Source organism: Cheilinus undulatus, linkage group 18, assembly GCF_018320785.1.
Source record: "Cheilinus undulatus linkage group 18, ASM1832078v1, whole genome shotgun sequence".
Taxonomy (NCBI): domain Eukaryota; kingdom Metazoa; phylum Chordata; class Actinopteri; order Labriformes; family Labridae; genus Cheilinus; species Cheilinus undulatus.
The window spans coordinates 29,366,714-29,391,431 of record NC_054882.1 but is presented as its reverse complement, the minus strand read 5'-3'; the positions used below and the strand labels follow the sequence as shown (position 1 = coordinate 29,391,431).

The following is a 24,718-nucleotide window of genomic DNA, read 5'->3' as shown; positions in this document are numbered from 1 at the left end:
ATCAAAGCCTGTGAATCGAGATTCAAATTGAGCGGTCTTGAAAGATTCACACCCTTAGAATACACTGTAAAACTTTAAACTTCAAAATTAATTTTATACTCATTTTAAGTAGGGCTGCCGATATTATCAGCAGTATATTGGTATCGGCCGATAATAAAATTTACGCCAATCCGTGTGGCTGATAGTGTGATGTCATAATTAAGCGCACGCGATGACGCCGGACATGTGCCAATAACAAACCCAACATGTCGGCTGTGTGGGATAAGTTTGAAGTGTGGAAACAAGACAGCAAAGTAGCTGTTTGCATCGCTTGTAAAGTACATGTGACGCGAGGAGGACACACCTTTAACACCACCAGTTTAATTTTACATCTAAAAAACAATCACCCTGATGACTTTCTTAAGATAAAGAATGACAAAACTTTGTGCCAGGGAAAACTTGTCAACAACCACTACCCAAAGGTAAGGAGCTGAACAGGAAAATCACTCAATTTATAGCTCTTGATAATCAGCCTTTCAGCATTGTGGGATATACAGGCTTCCGCGGGCTAATGATGTGTTTAAAGCCCCGCTACGTTATACCTAGCTGCCATTTATAGCCTTACCTGAACTGCAAAACTTTGTTTCCAGTCACGTAGAGAAGTACTCATTAAAGCTAAATATATTAGCCTGACCCCAGATATATGAACATCAAGTGTCCATCCTGTTAGTATATTGAGCCTCACTGCCTCCGTAGATATGAGGATTTTACTCTTAAAAAGCCCGTCCTGCACTCACAGGAGTGCTGACTCAGCAGCCGCAATTGCAGCTGCTTTTGATAACATGTTTCGGATATGGAAATAAAGAAAAAGAACGTGCATGTCTTGCTAGGTGACAGTGCGCAGAATCAGGAGAACTACTTCAGTTGAAGTTTTATTTCTGTTGTTCATCTTGAGTCTCAGAAAATTTAAAAGCATATTTAAGCTCTGAACTATAGCTAGATTTTTTTGCATTTAAGTATCTGTCTTTTTGTTGTTGTTGTTGTTGTTATTTAAAGCACCTTGTCAGGAGTATCTAAGGGAGCCATCCTGCAAACTGGCTGCGTAATAAGGAGAATCAATCTAAATTCATAAGCTATTTCTTTTTTGCACTGTGGAGCTCAGTGTTAGCAGGTTATTTTGCTGCTTTTTATTGCCCTCAAAGATGCAGATGACTTTGGCTGTACTGTTAAAAATACAAGTAGCATGTAATGCACATGTAACCCAAAGACATTACTGTAAGTTTTTCATCACTGTATGGCTGTATTTGAAAAAAAACAATACTACCTTCATTTCTAATAAAATTCAAATGTTTCATCTGTTTCTAAAAAAATAGACTACCAATGTTTAAAAAAACATAGTAGTACAGGATGGAATTGGTGTTTTTTACATTGGAAAGATATAGTTAAATATCAGTATCGGCCAAAATGAGTTTTAAAATATCGGCATACCGGATACCGGCAAAAATCCAATATCTGGCATCCCTAATTTAAAGTAAAAAGGGGAGGTAAAGAAAACCTTTCCGAAGGAGATGGAGGGTTATTGTTTTAGATTGCACTAAGGAAGGAGCAGACAGCTTTTGTAATGGAGAAAGAATGAGGGAAGGAAGAAAAGACATGGAAGCACACAGATAAAGGCCTCGCTGTGAAGCTAAAACTAATTGCAAAATTTTCAATGTAAAGGTGTTAGTGAGATTTTTGTCTCACGTGCAGCATAAACACAAAAACACATGGCCAGTCAGACACTAGGAGCTGCAACCCCCCCCCCCCCCCCCCCAAAACCCCATCCCTCCAGCCCACCTCGTCACCCAGCACAAAACAAAACAAGTTTTGTCTCCTGAACAGCCGAATGTAAACCCCCTCCTACGCACTCCCCTGCTCTGGCTCTCCAAAAAAAAAGACCTCTCAGGACAGCAGAGCAGACTGAGAGGTTCATAAAGTCGAGCTTTGCTAGCTTAAATTGCTCTACTGAGGGTCCGTGTAAACACAGCGCTGGATTGCCCAGGCCCCTAACACACGGCTACATCTTAGTGTTATACCACCATCTCTGTGAGGTTTAGCTGCCCTCTACATGGATTATATTTCCAAGTTACTTGCAAGGATTTGGGAAAGTGGAGAAAAGAGGAAGCAAAGACAGGAGGGTGCAGGGACAGAATATCAAGTGAAGACAAAGGTGACCTCGAGAGACACAAGTGCCACCAACAGTTTGCAATATAATCAAATGGAAGGAATTCCACCCCAATAAATGCCTAAATAAAAGTGTAAAAGAGGTTATGTCACAATGAAAAAGAAAAAGAGTTGGGATTTTCTAAAGCGTTCTGTGTTATAGCCCAGCTGTTGTTATCTGTGGCAGATCTGAAGGAAACTGGGAGCCTCTGGCTTCAATCCTCATAAGGGAGGGTCAGGAATTGGAACGCACGACTGACAGGAAATTACCACAGCATATCACCATCCTCATAAGAGCATGAAACGCCCAAGCAGCAACACTCAGGACAGCTTTGAGAATTTTTACCCCTATTTGTGTATTTCAACACAACCTAAAAATTCATCAAACTGAAGTAGACAAGAGTCCTTTACCACTGTCGAAAAATTAGAAAGAAACACGTTTGAAGCTCAACTTTGGTCACCACGGCAACATGAGTCCTGAAACATGTAAGATAGATCATCTACTCTTTTTGACTCTAACCAACTCTTCAAGTGTGAGCTACAACAAACTTCTACAGATGATGATCTCCATGATTTTCCTTTGTCTGGCCTCTCAGAAGAAGTAGAGCACAGGAAGACCTTAATTAGTAAAGCTGCAGATCCCAGTGGGGCCCACTCCAATGCCTATAGATATGGCTGGGGATGGGAGTTGGAGGGTCGGGTGGCAGGGTGTGTTTTGGTGTTATCGTATGGATGAAAGGTCACAAGGAGAATCCTGACATTTTAGAGATTATAGCATCCTTGTTCATTGCCATCCTTATCCACTGAAGTCTTTAATTTGTTAGAAAAAAGGTTTAATTATAAATTTATTTGAAGACTGAATCATATTCCTCTTTGAGATTTTCACAACAGATTTACTTCAGTTATAACCCTATAGTAACCATTCAGCGACCACCAGTTGCAGGTTATATGCAAAGTCCAAAAATAGTGATAGGCATATTGTTAATACTGTTTCAACCCAACTTTGATCAATACAGTGACACAAGAGGTGCAGGCCTTGAGCCTCCTTGCTAACAGCTATAACCCATCCACAGGGTTTTCTGCAAGCACCAGCTGTCAGCAAAACAGATGACTAGTCACTTACAATCATGGACGAAAGTATTGGCACCCCTGGAATTTTTCCAGAAAATACACCATTTCTCGCAGAAATTGTTGCAATTACAAATGTTTTTGGGATACATGTGTTTATTGCCTTTATCTGCATTGGAGCAACACAAAAAATCAGAAGAAAAAAGACAAAATTGACATAATTTTACTCAAAACTCAAAAAATGGGCTGGACAAAATTATTGGCACTTTCAACTTAATATTTGGTTGCACAACCTTGGAAAAAATAACTGAAACCAATCACTTCCTATAACCATTAACAAGCTTCTTACACCTCTCAACTGGAATTTTGGACCACTCTTCTTTTGCAAACTGCTCCAGGTCTCTCAGATTTGAAGGGTGCTTCTTGCAACAGCAGTTTTAAGATCTCTTCATAGGTGTTCAATGGGATTTAGATCTGGACTCATTGCTGGCTACTTTAGAACTCTCCAGTGCTTTGTCTCCAACCATTTCTTGGTGCTTTTTGAGGTATGTTTGGGGTCATTGTCCTGCTGGAACACCCATGACCTCTGACGCAGACCCAGCTTTCTGACACTAGGCCCTACATTGCGGCCCAAAATTTTTTGATAGTCTCCAGATTTCATGATTCCTTGCACACAGTCAAGGCACCCAGTGCCAGAGGCAACAAAATAACCCCAAAACATCTTTGAACCTCAACCATGTTTGACTGTAGGTACTGTGTTCTTTTCTTTGTAGGCCTCATTCCATTCTAATGACGTGCCTTTCCAAAAAGCTCTACCTAAGTCTCATCTGTCCACAAAATGTTCTCCCAGAAGGATTGAGGCTTACTCAGGTACATTTTTTGCAAACTCCAGTCTGGCTTTTTTATGTCGCTTTGTCAGCAGTGGGGTTCTCCTCGGTCTCCTGCCATAGTGCTTCATCTCATACAGATTATGACGTATGGTCCGAGCTGACACTTTTGCACCCTGAGTCTGCAGGACAGCCTGTATTTGTGTGGAAGTTGACTGAGGATGTTTATCCACCATTCTAACTATCCTGCGTTGCATTCTTTTATCCATTTTTCTTCTTCCATCCACGTCCAGGGAGATTAGCCACAGTTCCTAGGTTAAAAACTTCTTGATTATGTTACGCACAGAGGACATAGGAATCTCTGGATCTCTGGAGATGGTCTTGAAACCTTGAGATTGTTCATATTTTTCCACAATTTTGCTTCCTAAGTCCTCAGACAATTCTGGGCTCTTCTTTCTCTTCTCCATGCTTGGTGTGACACACACAGGCACACAACACAAAGGTTGAGTCAACTTGTATACATTCTAACTGGCTTCAGGTGTGATTTCTAGATTGCGAGCACCTGTTACTGCCACAGGTGAGTTTAAATGAGCATCACATGCTTGAAATAAAATGATTTACCCACAGTTTTAAAGGGGTGCCAATAATTTTGTCAGGCCCATTTTTTGAGTTTTGTGTAAAATTATATCAATTTTGTCTTTTTTTTCTGATTTTTTGTGTTGTTCCAATGCAGATAAAGGCAATAAACACATGTATCCCAAAAACATTTGTAATTGCAACTATTTCTGGGAGAAATGGTGTATTTTCCAGAAAAGTTCCAGGGGTGCCAATACTTTCGTTCATGACTGTAATTACAGCAGGCTAATTTTTTCCCAATGTTGATTTCTTGAAATAGTTTGGTGAAACCAGTTTGAAATCGCTTTTCCTGTACTTTTAAGATTCATTTGAACTGTCTATCAACTTGAATAATGATTATGAATGTTTCTTTGCAAAATAAAGTTAATCTCTTTATTGTGGCAAAAATGCTCCATGTGACATTACCATTGGCCCATATGTAAGGTATGTGGCACAAGTTTTTTATACTTGGTAAGTCTTAATGTAATTAAAGTGGCACAGTGCCTATTAAAAGTATTCACCCCCTTGTATTTTTACCCTTTAATGGATTTTATAAATCAATCATGATCCATACAATTTGTCTGTTTACACAAAAACATGACAAAAACTTTGTGTCAAATTGAAAACAGAACAGATATCTACAAAGTAATTTCAATTAAATAAAAATTTGTAATGTAAAATAGTGACTGCATGACCCCCACCCCCCCTCCAAGTTATTATTTTGTAGATGCAACTTTGGCTGCAACCACAGCACTGAGTATGTCAGGATAGGTCTCAATCAGGACACCTGGACACTGCAATTTTACTCTCTTCTTCTTAACAAAACTGCTCAAGCTCTCTGAGGATCAGCCCTTTTTCTCCCACATGACTTTTGGCAAACTCTAGTCCCTATTTGACCTGATTTTTCCTTAACAGTGGCTTTCTCTTTGCCACTCTCCCAAAAAGCTTTGACTAGTGAAGAACCTCAGTGGCCTCTCTCTCTAGTCTCTTTCTTGCACGGTCACTCAGTTTGTAAGAACGGCCTAATCTATGCAGACTGTGCTATATTCCTTCCATCTCTTTATGGTGGATCTAACTGAACTCCAGGGGAATTTCAGTACTGACCTTCCAGGCGCAAGTGTCTTTACAATACGACCACTTGAGACACATATACTGCACTCAGATGCTACCCACTCAGAGGATATTTCTGTTGTCCAAAAAAAGGCTAATTATAATGACCATGATTGATTTATAAAATCAATAAGAGGATAAAACATCCATGGGGATGTGCTTTTAATAGGCACTGTGTACAACACCTGCCCATACTTGCAGTGATCACTTCCTGTCTCAGCATTTTATACTTGAATATAGGGTACAGTCAATTTTAGATGGAAAAATAGGCCTTGAAAGTGCATTTCATACAGTATTTACTTTTACTAGAAGAAGTACAAAGCTACATATCAAGTCATGCTTCTTTGTTGTGTAATGCTAAAGACCCATAAGTGTTAAGCTGGCTAAGTAGACTTACAAAGGCAGCCTTTAAATAGGCAGTTTAAATCAAGCTTTAAACTATTGCTCTTGGAAATTTGGTTTTGAAGTAGGAAAAAACCCCTTATACAACCATACAACAGAAAACAATTGCTATTTTAACAATTTTCATTTGTTTCATAGGAAGTTTGAAAACCTGTATTCTTTAGAAAAGGGTGAACAAATCATCACTTATCAATGTCCCCAAAGCTAAAAATTAGACTTAAACAGGGGAAAAAACAATACCTGTGATAAAATATTTTCCAAAACAAATAAGTCACCTGCAAAGTAGTCTTCAGACTCTTTACTTCTGTCAGCAGATTCTTCAGTATCTCTGGGGGAAGGATACAGAAATGTCACAAAACATCAAATGCATTATAAGACTGAAAATGTCAAAAAGAAAGATTGTACCTTGTCAAAGCCAGGTAAACATTATGTTTCTATCATAATAAAAAGTTTTAAGACAACAGTAACGATGCAGCAGGCCTAGATATTACATGTTTGCAGGCTATAAGGTTAAAAAAAAGTAAAATAACACTTAATCTTAGTATTACATTAAAGTAACTTTTACCTGTTATGTTTGTGGCTCCCTCCTGACTAGCAGTGATGCCTAATGTTGTCCTACACTCCTCCAGCAGCCTCTTCAGTTCTTCCCCCTGGTTGTTTGCAGCTTCTTGTGCCGGGAGTATCGTCTGACCTGAGCCACTGTCCCTTTCTCTCCAGTTCCTCACAGAAGAGCTTCCCACCACAGGTGTGGCACTGCACAGGGAGGAGGGGGTCTTTGTGGGACTGACAGCCACAGTCCTACCCTGTGAGACTGTAGTCCGAGGTGTGGAGGTAGGAGGACCTCCATTCCTCCCCACAGAAGCCTGTCTTTTAAAAACATTAGTTCCAGGGTTGCTGTGCAGAGGGGTAACTCCAGAGTCGATGCTGGTGCTATGTGGATTAAGGGGTGGACGAGGCCTCCTCTCAGGATGAGGATTGGTCGTTGTTGGGTTGGTGCTGGATTGTGTTTTCTTTACGCTGGGTGTGAGGCCTGGCACTGGAGGTGGAGGTGGGGAGGATGTTGGGGCAGCAGGGGGAGGTTGGGGTGAGGTAGGGTGATGGAGCTGGGGGACACCGGGTATTAAAGCAGGCTCATCACTCTGTGGAGAAGCAGGAGGAGTGTGGAAACTGTCCCCATGGGCCCCTAAAGAAAGGAAACATGGGAATCCAGACAAAATAAGAAAAGCTAATAGTGTTAATCCCCTAAGACATGTGATAAGACATACATATTCTCTTTGTTATATTATTTTGGGCCCTTATTTTGAAGTGCCACATCCTATACTTGATATATTAAGGGGGTCAAACCATTGAGAGTTTTTGTCACTGCTATTGTATATGTATCAGATAGGAATATACCAATACCAATAAACTAAAACCAATACCCATAAACACTGAAAAAGTTTTAATGAAAAAAACTGAGCCAGAGTTGAATGGAATTGGTTCTGAAATTGCGCTGCTACTCCTATTGTCATTTTTTTGAATAGACAGAAAACAAGATGTTTTATCAATAAATGACGGATGTATTCTAGTTCAAATGTAGAAATTAAATAATTTAGTGGGGTTCATTTTTTTACATTTTTCCCCAAGGTACAGTCATGTCTGTAAGTTTTAGGCATGTAGGGTGCTAAGAATTCATCACAGGGTCTGATGTGCCTCTGCCTGAGGCTGGAGGTGCTGGCGGGTTGGCCACAGTCAAGCTCGACACATGTTGAGACACATGCAGCCAAGGTCAAGCTCGGCAGCATCTCTTTCATCCAGGCCTTTTAACCCCTGGTGATAGCCCAGAGGCCGTCTGCGGTTTCTGAGCCCTTGGGCTCATGGAAACCCTACTACCTGCCTGGACAATACCCTTAGTCGCGCTTACTCACCATTTCCACCCCTTACTGCACCTTTAAGGTGTGGACTGTGGACTGCTATTTTTCAAACAGATTATTTTCCCATGCCCCTGGTCATATGCAAAGACATCCATGGCACTACTAGGGTTGTGTCAATCCCCCTTCCCACCCAATAGCCCCCTCAACAGCTAACTTGCCACATCTACGTCTTACTTCAGCCTCCATATTCAGCCAAAACATGTCTAAAATACTTGCACAGTACTGTACAGCTAAGATCAAGCCAACATCTCCATGCACACCATATTTATGCATATAAAATAGCTTCTTCAGTGTATTTTACAGTGTTATTAGTTATTATATATTTGTCGCAATGGGTGTACAAAGTCTTCCAGCACACCAGGACTTGCCTCAAGGGACACCATTGGCTGCGGCACACCATTTGGGAGCTCTGTAGAACACTGAATAAAAATGTGACCCTGCTTTATAGAGCTTATACTTCCAAATAAGGGTAATTCTCCCAATTACACAAGAGGTTTGCAGGGTGGTTCTCTGAGACGATCTGGACAAAGAGTTTGAAATAATCCCAAAAAGGCACATTCCTTTCAAAAGCCAAATTTCATCAGTCCTTTGAAGAAACCTTAAACTAATTAGTAAGGATGAAAACACATCAGCTGAGGTAGATCCACTAATTCTGCCTAGAAATGCACAGACACATTTATCATACATTCTGCGGATATTTGTGGCTGATACATTGGCTGTAAATAGCAGATGGTTGCTCATAGATGGTGTTATTGAGCTTATAAGTAGACTTGCACACTAACATGCTTGAGGGGTTTATGTCTCACACTTTATGCTGGCGACTGGAATTAAGCCTGAGAATGGGCTTAAAGGTAGCACAAGGGAACTTCCACTACCATGCTAGGGTGAGACTCTTAACATAGATCATGCTGCACAGACATGGTCAGACGTTTAAGTAAAATATAGAATAAATATTTGGTGAAGGCGGAATAAGATATATTTAAGCTAGAATTGATTGCGGGGGCTAGAACAAAACAGATCGAAAGCACAGCCTGAGCAGCTGAGGTGTTGACTGAACTCAGTGAGAAAGCATCTCAGTGGTCACTGGTTTGGCATGTTGACACTGAAAGCACCATTCAGTAAGGTGACCGGAGCAGCAAGGCCCTCATTAGTCAGGAAACATCCGGGCCTGGCCCCTGAAGATGAATGCGTTAATAGAAACATTCCTCTTGGACCTCTCAAGCACAATATTGTTGTGACACTCATTCTTCAAATAAAGAAACGCACATATAATAGTTCCCATACATAGGCCAAATTGTAGCAGATGGCTGCAAAAAAATGTCCAAATTTGACGCTGTAACACGTTACTTTTACTCTCCTCACCTTTGCTAGCGTCAGATCTCCTTCTTCTCCTTGTTTGGACAAAAGACACCTCTAGTAAAAGTGTTTCTTTTTTTCCAAAATGATGTAAGAGCAGCAGTTGAACATTCCCAAAGTTACACACCACCTGATCTTAGGCGGAATCACTGAGAAAGAATGACAGGATTGTCTAATAACTTTCTCATGCCAGCCCTGCTTTTTATTTCTTCATTCCAGACCCTAATTTGCTCGTCCAACCGTGTGTACGGCTGGCAGACTGACTGAATGAGAGAGAGTGTGTTCACTGAGGTCTGTGTGTGTGTCAGATAGCATTAGGCTTCCTATGATTAATCCGCTGCCCTTGTGCTGAGCCGGGGAATTCTGCCGATTCATCACAGCTGGCCCGGCGAGGCCAGAACGAATCACAGGGGGACGAGAGGAGAATGACCACTCTCTGAGCAACACGCAGGAGGGCTGCCAAGATTCCTGCTGCCACACACAGACAGACACACATGCTCAGACTTTCATGTTGTTTTTCTTTAGTTGCCTTCAATTTCCTGGTTACCCCTGATTCACCTCTTTCTTTCATAAAGACATCATACTCTTGCTCTAGTTTTCTTCTTTTTCCCCTCTGCAACTTTCCTAGAACTACATGTATCAAAGCCTTAAGGTGCTAAAAAAATACTCAAATCATGAGGCCAACCCTCACTCAAACACACCCGCACATACTCAGTATTTGCCAGGTGTGTGTTTGTACTGCCAAATACTTGAAATCTATTTCAGAGAGCAAAGAAGAAAGCAGGACTCAAGGGAAGTGATCTGACAAGCAAAGGCACTTTTTTCACTGCAGCCTCATGAGGGTGCGTGGTTGTTTGGAAGAAACTGCACGGTAATTCATGATATGACATGATTCATACATACACATAAGTGATACAAAACATGCAATAGTACGTTACAGGATACATGGCATATGATACAAACGATATGATACTATTTGATACAGTATCATACCATGCCATACCTTTCCATACATATTATAACTGATAAGATACACTATATTGCCAAAAGTATTAGTTCACCTGCCTTGACTCGCTGATGAACTTAAGTGACATCCCATTCTTAATCCATAGGGTTTAATATGACGTCGGTCCACCCTTTGCAGCTTCAACTCTTCTGGGAAAGCTTTCCACAAGGTTTAGGAGTGTGTTTATGGGAATCTGTGACCATTCTTCCAGAAGCGCATTTGTGAGGTCACACACTGATGTTGGACAAGAAGGCCTGGCTCTTAGTCTCCACTCTAATTCATCCCAGAGGTGTTCTATCAAGCTGAGGTCAGGACTCTGTGCAGGCCAGTCAAGTTCATCCACACCAAACTCTCTCATCCATGTCTTTATGGACCTTGCTTTGTGCACTGGTGCAAATTCATGTTGGAACAGGAAGGGAGCATCCCCAAACTGTTCCCACAAAGTTGGGAGCATGGAATTGTCAAAAATCTCTTGGTATGCTGAAGCATTCAGAGTTCCTTTCACTGGAACTAAGGGGCCAAGCCCAGCTCCTGAAAAACAACCCACACCATAATCCCCCCTCCACCAAACTTTACATTTGGCACAATGCAGTCAGACAAGTACCGTCCTCCTGGCAACTGCCAAACCCAGACTCTTCCATCAGATTGCCAGATGGAGAAGCACAATTCTTCACTCCGGAAAATGCGTCTCCACCGCTCTAGAGTCCAGTGGCGGCGTGCTTTACACCACTGCATCCGATGTTTTTCATTGCACTTGGTGATGTATGGCTTGGATGCAGCTGCTCGGCCATGGAAACCTATTCCATGAAGCTCTCTATGCACTGTTCTTGAGCTAATCTGAAGGCCACATGAAGATTGGAGGTCTGTAGCTATTGACTCCGCAGAAAGTTGGCGACCTCTGCACACTATGGGCCTCAGCAACCGCTGACCCCACTCTGTCATTTTACGTGGCCTACCACTTCGTGGCTGAGTTGCTGTCATTCCCAATCGCTTCCACTGTGTTATAATACCACTGACAGTTGACTGTGGAATATTTAGGAGTGAGGAAATTTCATGACTGGACTTGTTGCCCAGGTGGCATCCTATCACAGTAACACGCTGGAATTCACTGAACTCCTGAGAGTGACCCATTCTTTCACAAATGTTTGTAGAATCAGTCTGCATGTCTAGGTGCTTGATTTTATACACCTGTGGCCATGGAAGTGATTGGAACACCTGATTTCAATTATTTGGATGGTGGAGGAACACTTTTGGCAATATAGTGTATGTGATACAATGCAATATGATGTATATGAGTTAATGTTCAAGACTTCTGTCGCTCATTCTGCTGTGGCCTGATATTGTTTCCTTCATTATTCATCACGTTTGCTTTAGTGACATAAAAGAGCACTAAAAATCATTCTAGGTTTATAAATTACGCAGGATTTTCCTGCATTGTGAGAGCAAAACTTGTGGGAACTTAATATTTTGTGCACAACTCCTGCAATTCCATGCCAAAATCCAGTAGTACTGGAAAAATTAACCTAACAAGTGTCTTTAAATCCTCTTCAGGAGGGGGGTGCATACAGAAGCCTAGTTGAAAAGCGAAGCAGGCTTGAATGCTGGTGAAATTATGGCGGAAAACGGCTTCCTAAAGGGGAAGTAAGGCATCCATAAGGGAATCGTTAATATTAAATGTAAATGATGTCCATGGATTGAATCAAATGGAATTGTTCTCAGCTGGAACCGGTTATCGATTCCCATCACTAAAAGAAAGTCTATCAACTGTCAGCACAATAGAAAGCAAAGATACTGGATTGTTTCAGGTTTCATCACATACCTAGAGCTGTACATAAGCCATGTAATAAGCAAGGCATCTAAAGGTAAAGGTAAAATACTACAGCAACACCAATCTTCATCTATACATGACAAGATGCCAGGTTAATAATCAGTGAGCAACAACTGTAAGACTTGCCAAGACTTGCCACGAAAGACTAGACAGGGAATACCAAAATTTCTGTACTTTTTTTTCTCAAACGGTCTGGTATTAGAATTCTCCATTCGGTACCTCCTTGCAGGTCGTATGGGGCTCTGATGTGACTGATAGAGCACATTCAGGATGGAGGATTACATTTTTACATGCATCTCCACTAGGTGGCAGTGTGAGCAAGGAAAGCAGGTCAGAAAGACGTGCCTGTCAGTCATACATCTTTGCACAACTTGAGCACCAGCCTCCTCTGACAGTGAAAAACACAATACACCATATGTCTGCTACCCACAACGAATGCGGATCATCCTCGGCGATAATACCTCCTCGTCCGCACCTGGTGAATAGAATGAGCTACCAAAGTCTCTTGTAGGACTACTTTGCCTACATAGTTAGTAGCCTCTCTATTTAGTGTCTAGTAGTGTTGTCATGATACCAAAATTTTAACTTCGATACCATACCAGGTTTAGTATCACCATAATCGATACTAAAACGATACTTCAAACTGAAGCAGGAACTCTTTAATCACTTAAGCATCTTCACACACAGGCAGTGATGCTGCAGGTGGAAATGGGCACACGCTCTCAATGCATTTATTATAAAAGTGTGCTCATTACTCAGCACCATATTAATGATGGTATTTACAGCAATACTGTGGCTGTTTTTTAAATAGCCAGTATACCATATTACCATATAAACGCCCATTCCAAACATCCCTGCAGGATATGGTCCCAGGATGTGCATGCATGCTAGTGTCGCTTTCAGCACACATGCACATTTTGGAACCGGTTCCAGTGCAAACCGGGTGCCGTTTTAAATGCATTTCTCCATTATGAGAAATTTCTGAATGAAAACAAAATGGGTGTTTTTTCGCCTTATAGGGGCTGTTTTTTAGTGAACAGAGTCCTCAATTCAAAATAAGCAGTAGTATTGAGAACACAGGTTATCTCAAGAAACTATACAAAGAGGGCAGGTCTTGACCATTCTTGCTGGAAATGCTAGGATGTGGGGGGCTCCATGCTACAGAGGTGAGTTTGAGCAACCAAACTGAGAGGGACCTGGATGCAGCCGAGGACCTCCACTTCATAGTCGGACAAACGTCTTCTTCTTTTTTTTTGTCGTGCATCGCCGCCATATTAACAGAGGCTGGTCTGCCATGTAAGGGAATACAAGTTGACAAAAAATACTTCATTTTTCAGACTAAGAAGCACAGTGATAACATTACATTAATTTTAATGAATCGATTTATGATCCAAATTCACGCATCTTTGAGAACATACATAATATGCAACAGGAGATTGACTGGCTGGCCAGACACCGATATCGCCGCCATGTTGCCAGTGGCAAGTCCGCTATGTCATTAAACACAGTAGATAAGTATTGTGCATGTTTTCAGAAAAAAAAGCTCAAAGGATTAGATTAACATATTTGAATATAAATGTATAAATTTAAAATAAAAAATCTATACATATATGAGCTGTATTATATTTAAAATTCTTTTATTTTAAATCATGGACTGCATCTTTTCATTTAATTGAGAATACAATACAATACAAGAAAGTGGATTCTGCTTTTATGTTTCACCATCAATTATTATTTTAATATGGATCAATTATTATAAATTATTCATTCAAATTCATGTAATCTCATCATCTGAGCTTTTTTATTCCAAAAATGTGCACAACCCTTGTCTACTGTATTGGATGAGGTAGTGGACATGCCTCTGGGAACATCGACGTATGAATCAGCCAGCCAATCTCCTGTTGCATACGTCTGTGCTCAGAGATACATGAATTTGGATCATAAATCCATTTATTAAAATAAATGTAATGTTATCGCTGTGCTTGTTAACCCAAAAACTTGCATATTTTTCATCTACTTGCATTTCTTTATGTGGCTGACTTGCCTATTTTAATAAAGCAGAAAACAAAGCTGTTCAGTTCAAGTGACTTCTGGTATTAGAAGACGAGAAATGGCGGGGATTTTCAGACTTCTGGTGTGAAGTGGAGGTCCTCGGCTGCATCCAGGTACTCTTGACCAAACTCGCTATCTATGGCAGCTACCATGGCAAGACACATCCTGTGACAATTGTAAAAATTAAGAATTTCTCTGTCTTTGACAACTTTAGGGAAATATTTGAGATGCTGTAAGACTTCAGTTGAAAAATATATATAACATAGGAATAATCACTTTAAAAATATATAAATATTTCAGTGCAGAAACTCAACATATTGTTCTTTAACAGGCAGTTTATGAGCACAAAACAGCAGCACAACTTGATTTTCACATTCAAACATACCGTACACCTACTCACACTTACATTGACACACTTTCACTTTATATTGTACTGAAAAAGGGATGGGACATAGCTATCACTAACTAAATTGATTAGGGATGATAATAATGCTGTTAACCAGACACTAACTAGCCTATGAGCCTTTGCTTAGACTAACTCCAAGTGACTTTACATGAATAATATTAGGCACTAACCATCCCTGTGTTTATCACAATAGTAAGGACGATATAATCGATATTTTGCCCCTAGTGTTTGTGAGTATCTGACCTACCTGTAGGTCCATGGCCGTCCTTGCTGGTAAAGTTGCCCATACTGCAGACAGTAACAGGATTTGGGCCAATGATGGGGCCCTGCAGGTGCTCTTTCAGTTAGACCAGAGCAGAGTGGCACAGTGGAGGTGACCTACACAAACCCACACCCATACACAAAGATACACAGCCGCTTAAAATGATAGATGAAGTCATAAACTTACGTTGTGTTATCCGACTGTGAAATAACGCAGTGACTAGCTCCGATCAGGACCTTGGCGATAGTCTGAGGGTGGTTACAGGAAGCTTGGGATGCCGTTTGAATGCTTAAGTAAATCATCGTGTACACTGTTCGCTTTAATCACAGGAATGAGATAAACCACAGAATAGTAGTCTACACTACAGTGAGAACACATGTGACAAACAAAGCTGTTTTTTCTCATCCATGTCAAACTGTACCAATTAACAGCACACTTCAGACGAGAAATAAAGAGAAACAGCGCGATATTGAAACTACACAGTAAGTCTAGTAGGCAAACTAAATTCCCCATATCGTTTTAATGTAACGGAATACACTTAAGCGCGAAAACGAAAGAATTGCACAATAGCCAGAAGAAAGCGTGCATCAGTTTGAAGCATACCTAGAAAAGTGATGTAACTTTTCGCCCACTACATTAAAACCCTCTCCTATATGTCCAATATCAAGTAAAAAGTGATCACATACCCTTAAAAGTTGACTAATAAACCCCAGGTCCTTTTGTTCTCGGTTTGTTGAACTCTTCTCCTCCACGCTTTGCTTCTTCCAGCGCTGCTCAGCAGAGCGCACTGCCCCGCTGTGAGCTCACACAGGAGAGGGAGCGACTCATGGACGTCCGGGGCTGACGTTCCTTAGACCGACTTTTAACCCGAGTAAACATTATGGAGCTGGGCACTTCTCAGAAGCTTGCAAAATCTACTTCAAATCCGGACTAATGAGCGAGAAAACTCTGAGTATCCAACAGCGTTGAAGACAAATGTGTTTGATGTGTCCACCAGAGGGCGTAGTTCCGCTACCTTAGGGGGAACCTGTTACCACTGGGACGTGAGGAGGTCACTCAGTGCCAGAAATACCCAGGCTGAAAATGTCAAACAAAACATTTTACGTTTTTAGAACCCAAATACAAAGATTTAGTTCTTCTTTGTCAAATGCTGGCCTTTGCATTTACAGTTTAGGAGAATTATATACAGTATTCGTGCAGCATCTACATGCCAACAGTCGTCTGTGCTGTAAACTAAGCATCAAACCTTTGACCTCTTGTCAAATAAATCCTTCTGTGTCTCTGTTACGTGAATTTAACATGATACATGTATCTCACTGTGCAGTTTTTACATAAATGAAATGCCAAGTACATTCATCAGACTGTTTCTCAATTTACTGCAATATGAAACAATAAAAATAATGGGATTTATTTATCTCATCATCTTGGTGTCAAAATTCTGGTTTTCCTGTGATAACAATTAGGTTAAGTTATTTTCTCCAGATGTGGAGTAATCCTCTCATAGTGGGAAAGAACAATGGTCATTTTAGTAGTCTTGATCAAATTCAGACTCAATTCAATCCTGTTTTAATCATCCATTCGCCTATTTATCCCTTCAGGGTCATAGGGGGGCTGGAACCTGTCCCATACAATCTGGACTGGACGCCGACATATTGAGCCAAATGACCAGGCAAATCCACACTTAGAATTATGGCATGTCTTTGGTCAGTGGGAGGAAGCCGGAGTACCTGACATGCATGGGGAGTGCATGAAAACTCCTCACAAAGGGGCCCTGACTGAGATTCAAATAAGGAACCCTTTCACTGTATTTCATTTTGTAAACAATCTACTTTGAAAACAAATGTGTCTGGATTGGATTTTTTTTTTTTTTTTTTTTTTTTAGCTTTTTTCTAACTTCTGAGCCTGAATTGTGAGGGAGACTTCAGTCAGTGAGGGTGGTAAAGGAGTCATCTCAACGAGTGCCAGGTGTGACAGTGAATGACTGGCCCTGTGGTGAGCTTATAAAAGTACCTTGGGGCTCCAAAGCACTCAGTGCTAACTCATTTTCTCACCATCAGATGGTGAGAGCTTCTCTGTGTTCTTTTAGAAGTGTGTGATTCTGCACAAGCATCACTTAAACCTTAATCTGAGCAAAGATTATTGGCGCTGCTTCTGTTCTTACCCAGCTCTCTTCAGTTCTCTTTCTCCCATTTGGTCTAAACCATGGAGTGTGTTCTTTGTTTCCTGAAGGTCTAATTTCAAGTTAGTTTCTTGACACAAATGGTTTAGTCACCCTGTTACAAATAACTCGTACTTAATATCAGGTGGTCTAAGTTTTAGATAACGGTCAGTCACTTTCAGTAGCTATAGGAGTGTTATTTACGTAATTAAAATGAACAAAAAGTTTTTTAATCATGGTGTGCCTCTTTCAAATAAAAGGATGCTGGCAAACTTATCATGTAAAATGATTTGAGTGTTAATGTAAAACTGAAAAAGAAAATGTAAAAGACAGCCTGTGTCAAAAGATGAAATGTAAACTATTTTTGCTTTATGCTTAGCATGCTTTGTATAGATGTTAGGGATGCCCAATATTATTGGCAAGACATCTGTATCAGCAGCTATTAGCTTAAAAAGTTGTCAGTATCAGCAGCTATTAGCTTAAAAAGTTATCTGTATCAGCAGCTATTAGCTTAAAAAGTTGTCAGTATTAGCAGCTATTAGCTTAAAAAGTTATCTGTATCAGCAGCTATTAGCTTAAAAAGTTGTCAGTATTAGCAGCTATTAGCTTAAAAAGTTGTCAGTATAAGCAGCTATTAGCTGAAAGAGTTATCTGTATGAGCAGCTATTAGATTGAAAAGTTATCATATCAGCAGCTATTACCTTAAAAAGTTATCTGTATCAGCAGCTATTAGCTTAAAAAGTTATCATATCAGCAGCTATTAGCTTATTAAGTTATCCGTATCAGGAGCTTTTAGCTTATTAAGTTATCTGTATCAGCAGCTTTTAGCTTATTAAGTTATCTGTATCAGCAGTTATTACTTTAAAAGTCATATCAGAAGGTAGTGTTATAAGACTCAAGAACGGTCTTGGTCTTGAGACCGGCCTCAAGACCACATTTTGAATGTCTTGGTCTTGCCTCTGTCTTGGACTGGCCAGACTCAGGATTTTCCATCAAGACTGGTCGAGACCAGCACCGATCTGCTATCCTTGACTTCATTAATGAGATTATAAGGAGAAGCACTTGCTAAAACAACAAATAGCTACGCTTGCAAAAACTCGGACGTCAGTCCATCTTATTTCTAGTCAGAAATACCTCCGGACACTTACTTTAGGCCTCATTCACCTGACAAATCTATATAAACATCTCATTTTCAGATATCTGAAATAATTCTGGACCTCATATCAGCTGCTTTTGGCTTAAAAAGTTATTAAAACAGCTGCTGTTTGTTTAAAGTTATCTGTATCTGCAGTTATTTTTAAAAAAGCTATCACAACAGCTGCTGTTTGCTTAAAAAGTAATCTGTATCAGCAGTTAATGCTTCAAAAGTTATCACTTCAGCAGCTATTAGCTAAGAAAGTTATCATTTCAGCAGCTATTAGCTTAAAAAAGGTATCAGTATCAGCTATTAGGTTATCAGTATCAACAGCTGTTAGCTTAAAAAAATTATGAGTATCAATAGCTATTAGATTAAAAATCTATCATAAGAGCAGCTATTAGCTCAAAAGTTATCTTTATCTGTAGCTTAAAAAGTTATCATTTCAGCAGCTAATATCTTAAAACCCAGCAGCCAAAATCAGGCTTGTTACATTTCAAGCAAAGTCAAGCATGGCATCTGTTGTCTGGGCCTTGTCCCCCCCGGTGGTCTTCAGAACCTTGAGACATCTACAGCACATCCAGGGGATTATGGCAACCCTGCAACCTACCATAGAACATGATAAATGCCACATCTACTCTTGACTCCACTCTAAAGGTGTGGACTTTGCTATTTTTCAAACAGATTATTTTCCCATGCCCCTGGTAAAATGCAATGACATCCATGGCACAGCCAGGGCTGTATAAATCCCCCCTTCCACCTGATGATGCCCTAAAGCTGGCTTACCCCCCACATTTACACCTTACTTCAGCCTCAGTTTTTGGTCCAAACATGCCTAAAAGTTTGGTGAATCAACATGTTTACACTCTAAATGAAACATTTATTTCTTGGCATAAAACCTTGTGTCTTCACACAAAGCTATGTGACAAAGTACAAAAGAAGAGCATCATGTTTGCCGAATGCTTTTATTTGATTAATCTCTTCCAACATGTATTCATTTAATTTCAATTAAACAGCTAACAACACAAATTTCTTGTTAAATGGACAAAGCTGAACTCCAGACACTTACACAGATCTAACATGTGACAGACACAACAAACTTACAGATGAATACTGAGCTTTCAAACACCCCCCTTGTCTTCTGTTGCAACAGCTAACATGTTTCCAGATATTTCCGTTCAGTATGCTGTCCTGAAGTTCTCCCTCATCCCTGAATGAAATGAGGAGTTTGCTGCAGTGAAGAGACCAGCTCTCTTTCTCTCTCTGATTGAGATCAATCTGTTTTCACAGTGCTGTGTGCTCACTGTGCACTACTGCAGTAGAGAGAGAATCTATCAGAGCCAACCAGGTGTGCTACACAATCCCCCCACTCCCACCCACGCTGATTTCACAGTCATGGAGATGCAGTGCTTGAGTTTGATTAAAAGACATGGAACTGTGCCAGTTTGATGGAAACTTTCAGATTTGGATTTTGGATATGATCGAGAACAAACCTCAAATTTAGCCTGTTTTTCCTCCCCATGACTCAGAGTATCTCTTTGTTTCTGAGCCCATCACAACTCCATCATGAGATTATTTATGGGTGCTGGGCTGCCTGTCCAGCGAACGGTGACCAATTGTTGTGCGTCTCATGCCAGTCACAGCCATTAGCTGCCTCTGCTGAGTGGATTACGATCATTTTGTTGGTGACCTACTGTCGGGGCATTCTGGAGAGCCACTATTAGGGGCTCTAAAAACTCTACTACAAGTAGCTGTTGAGCCAATTTGGCAGACGGATGGAGACAGCTCTTCAGCAATGAAAAAAATGGATTACAAGGTCTGGCTGACCTCTAAGTGATGAAACAACTTTCTCACCATGCTTTTCTGTCACAACTTTTCAGGCTGCTTCCTCCTTGTTCAGATCCCAGTCTGGGGATAACACTCGCTCTTACTCGTGTGAATGAATATTGAAGTACTCCAATTGAAAAAAGATGAGTTGTGCTATCCTTAAGGCACAGCACGCATTCTCAACCACACTCAGTATCTCGCCACATCCCAAGTCCCCCTTTTTATCCCTGCACATTTTGGTGTTGGAAAACACCAAGCCCATCATCTTTACATCCATGCATTGACTCTAGGACGAATGGTGGACACCGCAGGGGGAATGGTGCAAAGTTAAGATGCACAGAGACAGTCAGAGTACGACTCCCAGGTCGTTGTCTCTAATACCAGATTACAGTGTTTGAGTCTGTTTGCCAAGAGTGATTTCCCACCTGGGTTTAATCTCCACAGAGGACACAGGCTTAACGCAAGGAATTGACTTTTTACCTTTGCTGACTCCACTCCCGCTGTGCCTCAGTAGGGTAAATTTGGGTTGGTAATCTGGTGAGGAGTATGTGAAAAGTGTTTACATGACTCAGGTCTCGAGAGCGAGTGCCTTTCTCTGTAAAAAGAATGGCAACCGTTTGACCAAACCTTTAGAGAATACAGCTCTGCTGAACAACAGAGCGGCATTCTCAAGCACAACCTGTGTCCTCCAATCTAACTAAACACATGACTGACAGCCAGTGGCAGAACGTGCCAGAAAATGCCATGGCTTGTTGATAAATCACACCTGTTTCTCCTCAGAGAGAAATAGATTGAAGTCATGGGCAAAGCTTTTAAACGTGGCTGTCTGCCTTGGGAAGGGAGCAGTGGAGAGAAGGGGTAGACAGAGAGAGAGAGAGAAAGAGAGTTGCCAACCATCTGTGTACAGAAGGGCACTGCCAAGCATCAACTCCTTTTTAAAGCCATGTCTCAAAAAGACACACAACATCTCCAATGAAACATGTTAGCTCCTTAATTCCATCTGCTTCATTCTTTGGGAAATTCCAGCATTATGACGTACTCATCCAGTCATTTATATAACTTAGTTGACATCAACTTATTTCTTTAAACTCGCAGGTTTGACATACTTTGAATATTAACAGAGCTGCTTATTTCTATGAGAAGCCAACACAAAGGTTCACGATCAAATATCCACACTTGCACTACACAAGAGAGCACATGGGCCACACTTATGAGGTGGGCCAGCATAGCTACAATCTCGGACCCGTGCAAGTGCAGTTACTCAAACTCAACCTCTGATGTTGGACATCCATGCTAACGCTGTTTATTTCACTGCAACCTTCTGCCCCACGAAGGAGGGAGGCGGGATCTCCTGGTAGGCACCAGCCCTACGAGGGACATCCTGGAAGGGGTTCCTGTGGGTGGCTGTGCCCAGCATGCTTGCATCAGTGTGTGTGCCGACCAACTGCAGCACACGGGCAGAAGGACGGTGGTGGAGGGCCAACTGCCTAGAGCTGTAGCCACACATCCCGATCCCCAGGGCCCCAAGCAGCATGGCCATGCCGGGCACGGACCTCTCTGCCGGGGGGGTTGTGGCTACATTGTGGAATGCCTGGGTCTGCAGAGAGAAGAGAGTGGAAAGTCATCAGAGGTTTTTTTCTTGTAAGAGCTTGAAAGGCAAGTATACTGCATCACAACAAATTGAGTTAAGGGCACATTAACAAGCATAAAGATGGAAATAAATAACCAAGAATATAGCCACAGGCCTTTTTACATCTGTAAAAGTTCCAAATGTACATGGAACCTCACCAAACACAGGTATCAGAAGAACAAGCAGAAACCAACCATCAACATAAACAGTTGCAATGGCTCAAAAGGACACACATACAACAGGAACTATGAAATTTTGAGTGAACAAACACTGAAAAATGTTACCATTGGGGTTAAAAATCTTATAATTGGACAATTTCAATTGACTTATCTTTCAAAGGGAATTTTTGCAGCCACCATTGTTAACCTCTACTCCACTATACCACTATACCTCACACAGTCCAGTCTTGGGTCTCTCTTTTCCAATTCAGAAAGTGCTCCAAAATAAAGTCTTTCCATTTTGGGGCACTTTTCCCTTAGAAGTGCCCCCAAATTAAGACTTTAAAATTCTGAATTGGGAAAATCTTCATTTGAATTGGGAAAATCTTCATTTTGGGACACTTTTCAATCCAGAAAGTGTCCCGAAATGAAGTCTTCTTTTTTGGGGCTCTTTCACCATCAGCAAACATCCAACCTACACCCAGCTCTAAATGCAGAAGCTAGGCATCTTACTGGTTTTAACAGATGACATCACATCACTCCAGTTTAGACTTCCCTACATTGGCTTACTGCAAGTTTTAGAACTGATTTCAAGATTTTACAAATTATTTTTAAAGCACTAAAGGGAGTTATTGATCCCCTATGGATCCCCTATGTGCCAGCCTGCAGCCTTAAATCCTGGGTTGGGGACCACCCAGTCATTCCAAAGTCGATACTTAAAGCTGAAGGTGAGAGGGATTTTACCATCAGGGCTCCTCGACTTTGGAACGGCCTGCCTGAGGAGGTAAGGTGTGCAGAACCAGTGACGTCTTTTCAATCACTCCTTAAAACTCATTTTATATCATCTCGCTTTTATGTGACGTTGTCTTTATCTTCTTATTCATCTTCTTAATACTTTATTTATCTTCCTGCCTATTTATCATTGTTTTTACTATTTTCACTTCTCATTGCTTCTCTTTTAATTACTTCTTAAAACTCCCGTCTGTGGTCTCAGGTGTTGGGGTCCTGTGTTGGCTGGGTACTCTTGGGTTCTTGTGATGTCTTGACATGTTATAGTACTTATGATGTCTCATGATATATAATATGTAGGTTGGGGTTTTGTTTCATGTAGGTTCATTTACCTTTAGGGTTTTCTTGATCTTGTTTTGCTGTCTTTATGCTTTGTTGGGTTCTAGCTGCTTTGTTTTTCTGCATGTTGAAGCACTCTGTAAACCCTTGTTTTTGAAAGTGCTCTAAAAATAAAGTTATTATTATCACTTATCAGAAATAAATACTGTGGTAATCTTTTTTTATTTAATCCAGAGGAGTCTGCTCTCTACTTTGGCCACTCCTGTTTGCATTAGTAGTTGTAGTACCTATCAGTGCCAATTTCTATGTAGAAAAAAGGTTTATTGTTTAATTGCAATATGCAACCTCAAAATGAAATATTATAACTTAATAAATAAAATAATACCTTTCTCATAAGTTGACATAAAAATTGGAAAACCTATATAAAAATGAAATCCCATCATGAACTCTGAAATCTGATACATATCATATCATGAGTGAAGGGTGATGTTACATTTCTGATCAGGGATCTCACATCAGTCCAGAACTGCGGTTCATGTCCAAAAATCTGCATGGATGGAGATCAATCTCAGGTCTTGTAGCTCTTTTCCAAGGCATCAGTTCATTATGTCATACTATCCAACCTTTTTTCCCCCTTCGCCATATTCCTCCCACCAACCCTGAACAGATTAAAAACCCATCTCCCCTCATTTACCAAATAGCGGTGTGACTCCTCTGACAAACAAAATGCTCATCTACTATGCGACATGGACGATTTCCTCGGCGGGCCCTTGACAATTATAAAAAGTAGAGGAGTAAATAATAAAAAACCTCATCATTTCTAATGGAGCTGTGTCACAGACAGTTAAGAAGCCATTCCCGTGGCTCAATCACTCGGGTCCCATTTCTATTTACAATGCATGGACTGTCACAGACTTTGATTTCTCAATTGTCTGTGGTGAGCACCAATGAAGAAATGATTGTGTGCTAAAACATCCCATTGTTACTGGGAAAGAAGTCTGGAGCAAATGCTCCTCTTGGTACAGCATACCTAACAAATAACGGTGCTGTATTTCATCATGTCAAAACTTTCGCAGACTTGACTGAAAGAAAGAGGCCACATAATAAAAGCATTAGGCTGCTAACTTGCTGAAAGCTCTGTCTTTGTCCATTAACTTCTGTACTTTTCAATAAAACCACTACCTTGAAGACACCTTGTTAAACCAATGGCTGCTATTATACTGTCAACGTTATATCATCTGCCACTCTTTGCTACTGTTTACTGGCCTTAAAGACAGAGCATGCCAGGAATTGTTATATAGACTTCAAATCCAAGAAACCTTTTTTTCATTATTTTTTAAGCTTTAAGGGCTTAAAAAAATTATTGGTGCAGAAAAAATAGCAGTAAAGTGGGTGCACTTGACCAAGCAACTTCTAATGACTCAGCACTTTATGTTTCTGATAACTTGCATGAAACACAGTTTGAGTAAAATATTCTGCAGCTGGTATTGTGTATAGAACTTCACTTAAAACATTAATACCTTATCATCTGACATATTTATTTAGATCTTACTCACCTTGAGCAGCCTTATGTATCCAGGAGTCAGTCTTGGGAGTTTGAAAAACATCTTTGAGTGTTTCACAATGCTAGTATATCAGGATGAGCAAAAGGCCAGATGACTTGTGACCTTTCCTCGAGCTCCTCTTCCTGGATTCCCAGGACAGGGAAACCCACAG

At 40.7% G+C, this 24,718-nt stretch overlaps 2 protein-coding genes across 2 annotated transcripts in view; both read right to left on the bottom strand.

The window, feature by feature from the left end:
• si:ch211-195o20.7 (cytospin-A) overlaps positions 1-15,991 on the bottom strand; it is a 32,371-nt gene extending 16,380 nt beyond the window's left edge. The window contains exons 1-4 of the mRNA XM_041812532.1: positions 15,713-15,991; positions 15,012-15,142; positions 6,769-7,386; positions 6,479-6,531 (exon numbers count right to left, since the gene is read on the bottom strand). Coding sequence (XP_041668466.1) covers positions 6,479-6,531; positions 6,769-7,386; positions 15,012-15,051 — 711 coding nt within the window. The 5' untranslated portion in view covers positions 15,052-15,142; positions 15,713-15,991. The remainder of the gene's footprint in view (positions 1-6,478; positions 6,532-6,768; positions 7,387-15,011; positions 15,143-15,712) is intronic.
• Positions 15,992-19,278: 3,287 nt separating this feature from the next.
• zgc:193593 (uncharacterized protein LOC564090 homolog) lies at positions 19,279-24,695 on the bottom strand. The gene is made up of 2 exons (XM_041812957.1): positions 24,559-24,695; positions 19,279-21,743 (listed from the first exon to the last, which is right to left on the bottom strand). The coding sequence occupies exons 1-2, from the start codon at positions 24,607-24,609 to the stop codon at positions 21,450-21,452; spliced, it is 345 nt and encodes a 114-aa protein (XP_041668891.1). The 5' UTR covers positions 24,610-24,695; the 3' UTR covers positions 19,279-21,449.
• Positions 24,696-24,718: the final 23 nt, after the last annotated feature.

Bases quoted from the DNA above. Each gene is read 5' to 3' on its own strand.
- zgc:193593 (XM_041812957.1), bottom strand. From the start codon at position 24,609: ATGTTTTTCAAACTCCCAAGACTGACTCCTGGATACATAAGGCTGCTC. The intron at 21,744-24,558 runs GTGAGTAAGATC...TTCTCTCTGCAG, and splicing joins GATACATAAGGCTGCTCAAG to ACCCAGGCATTCCACAATGT.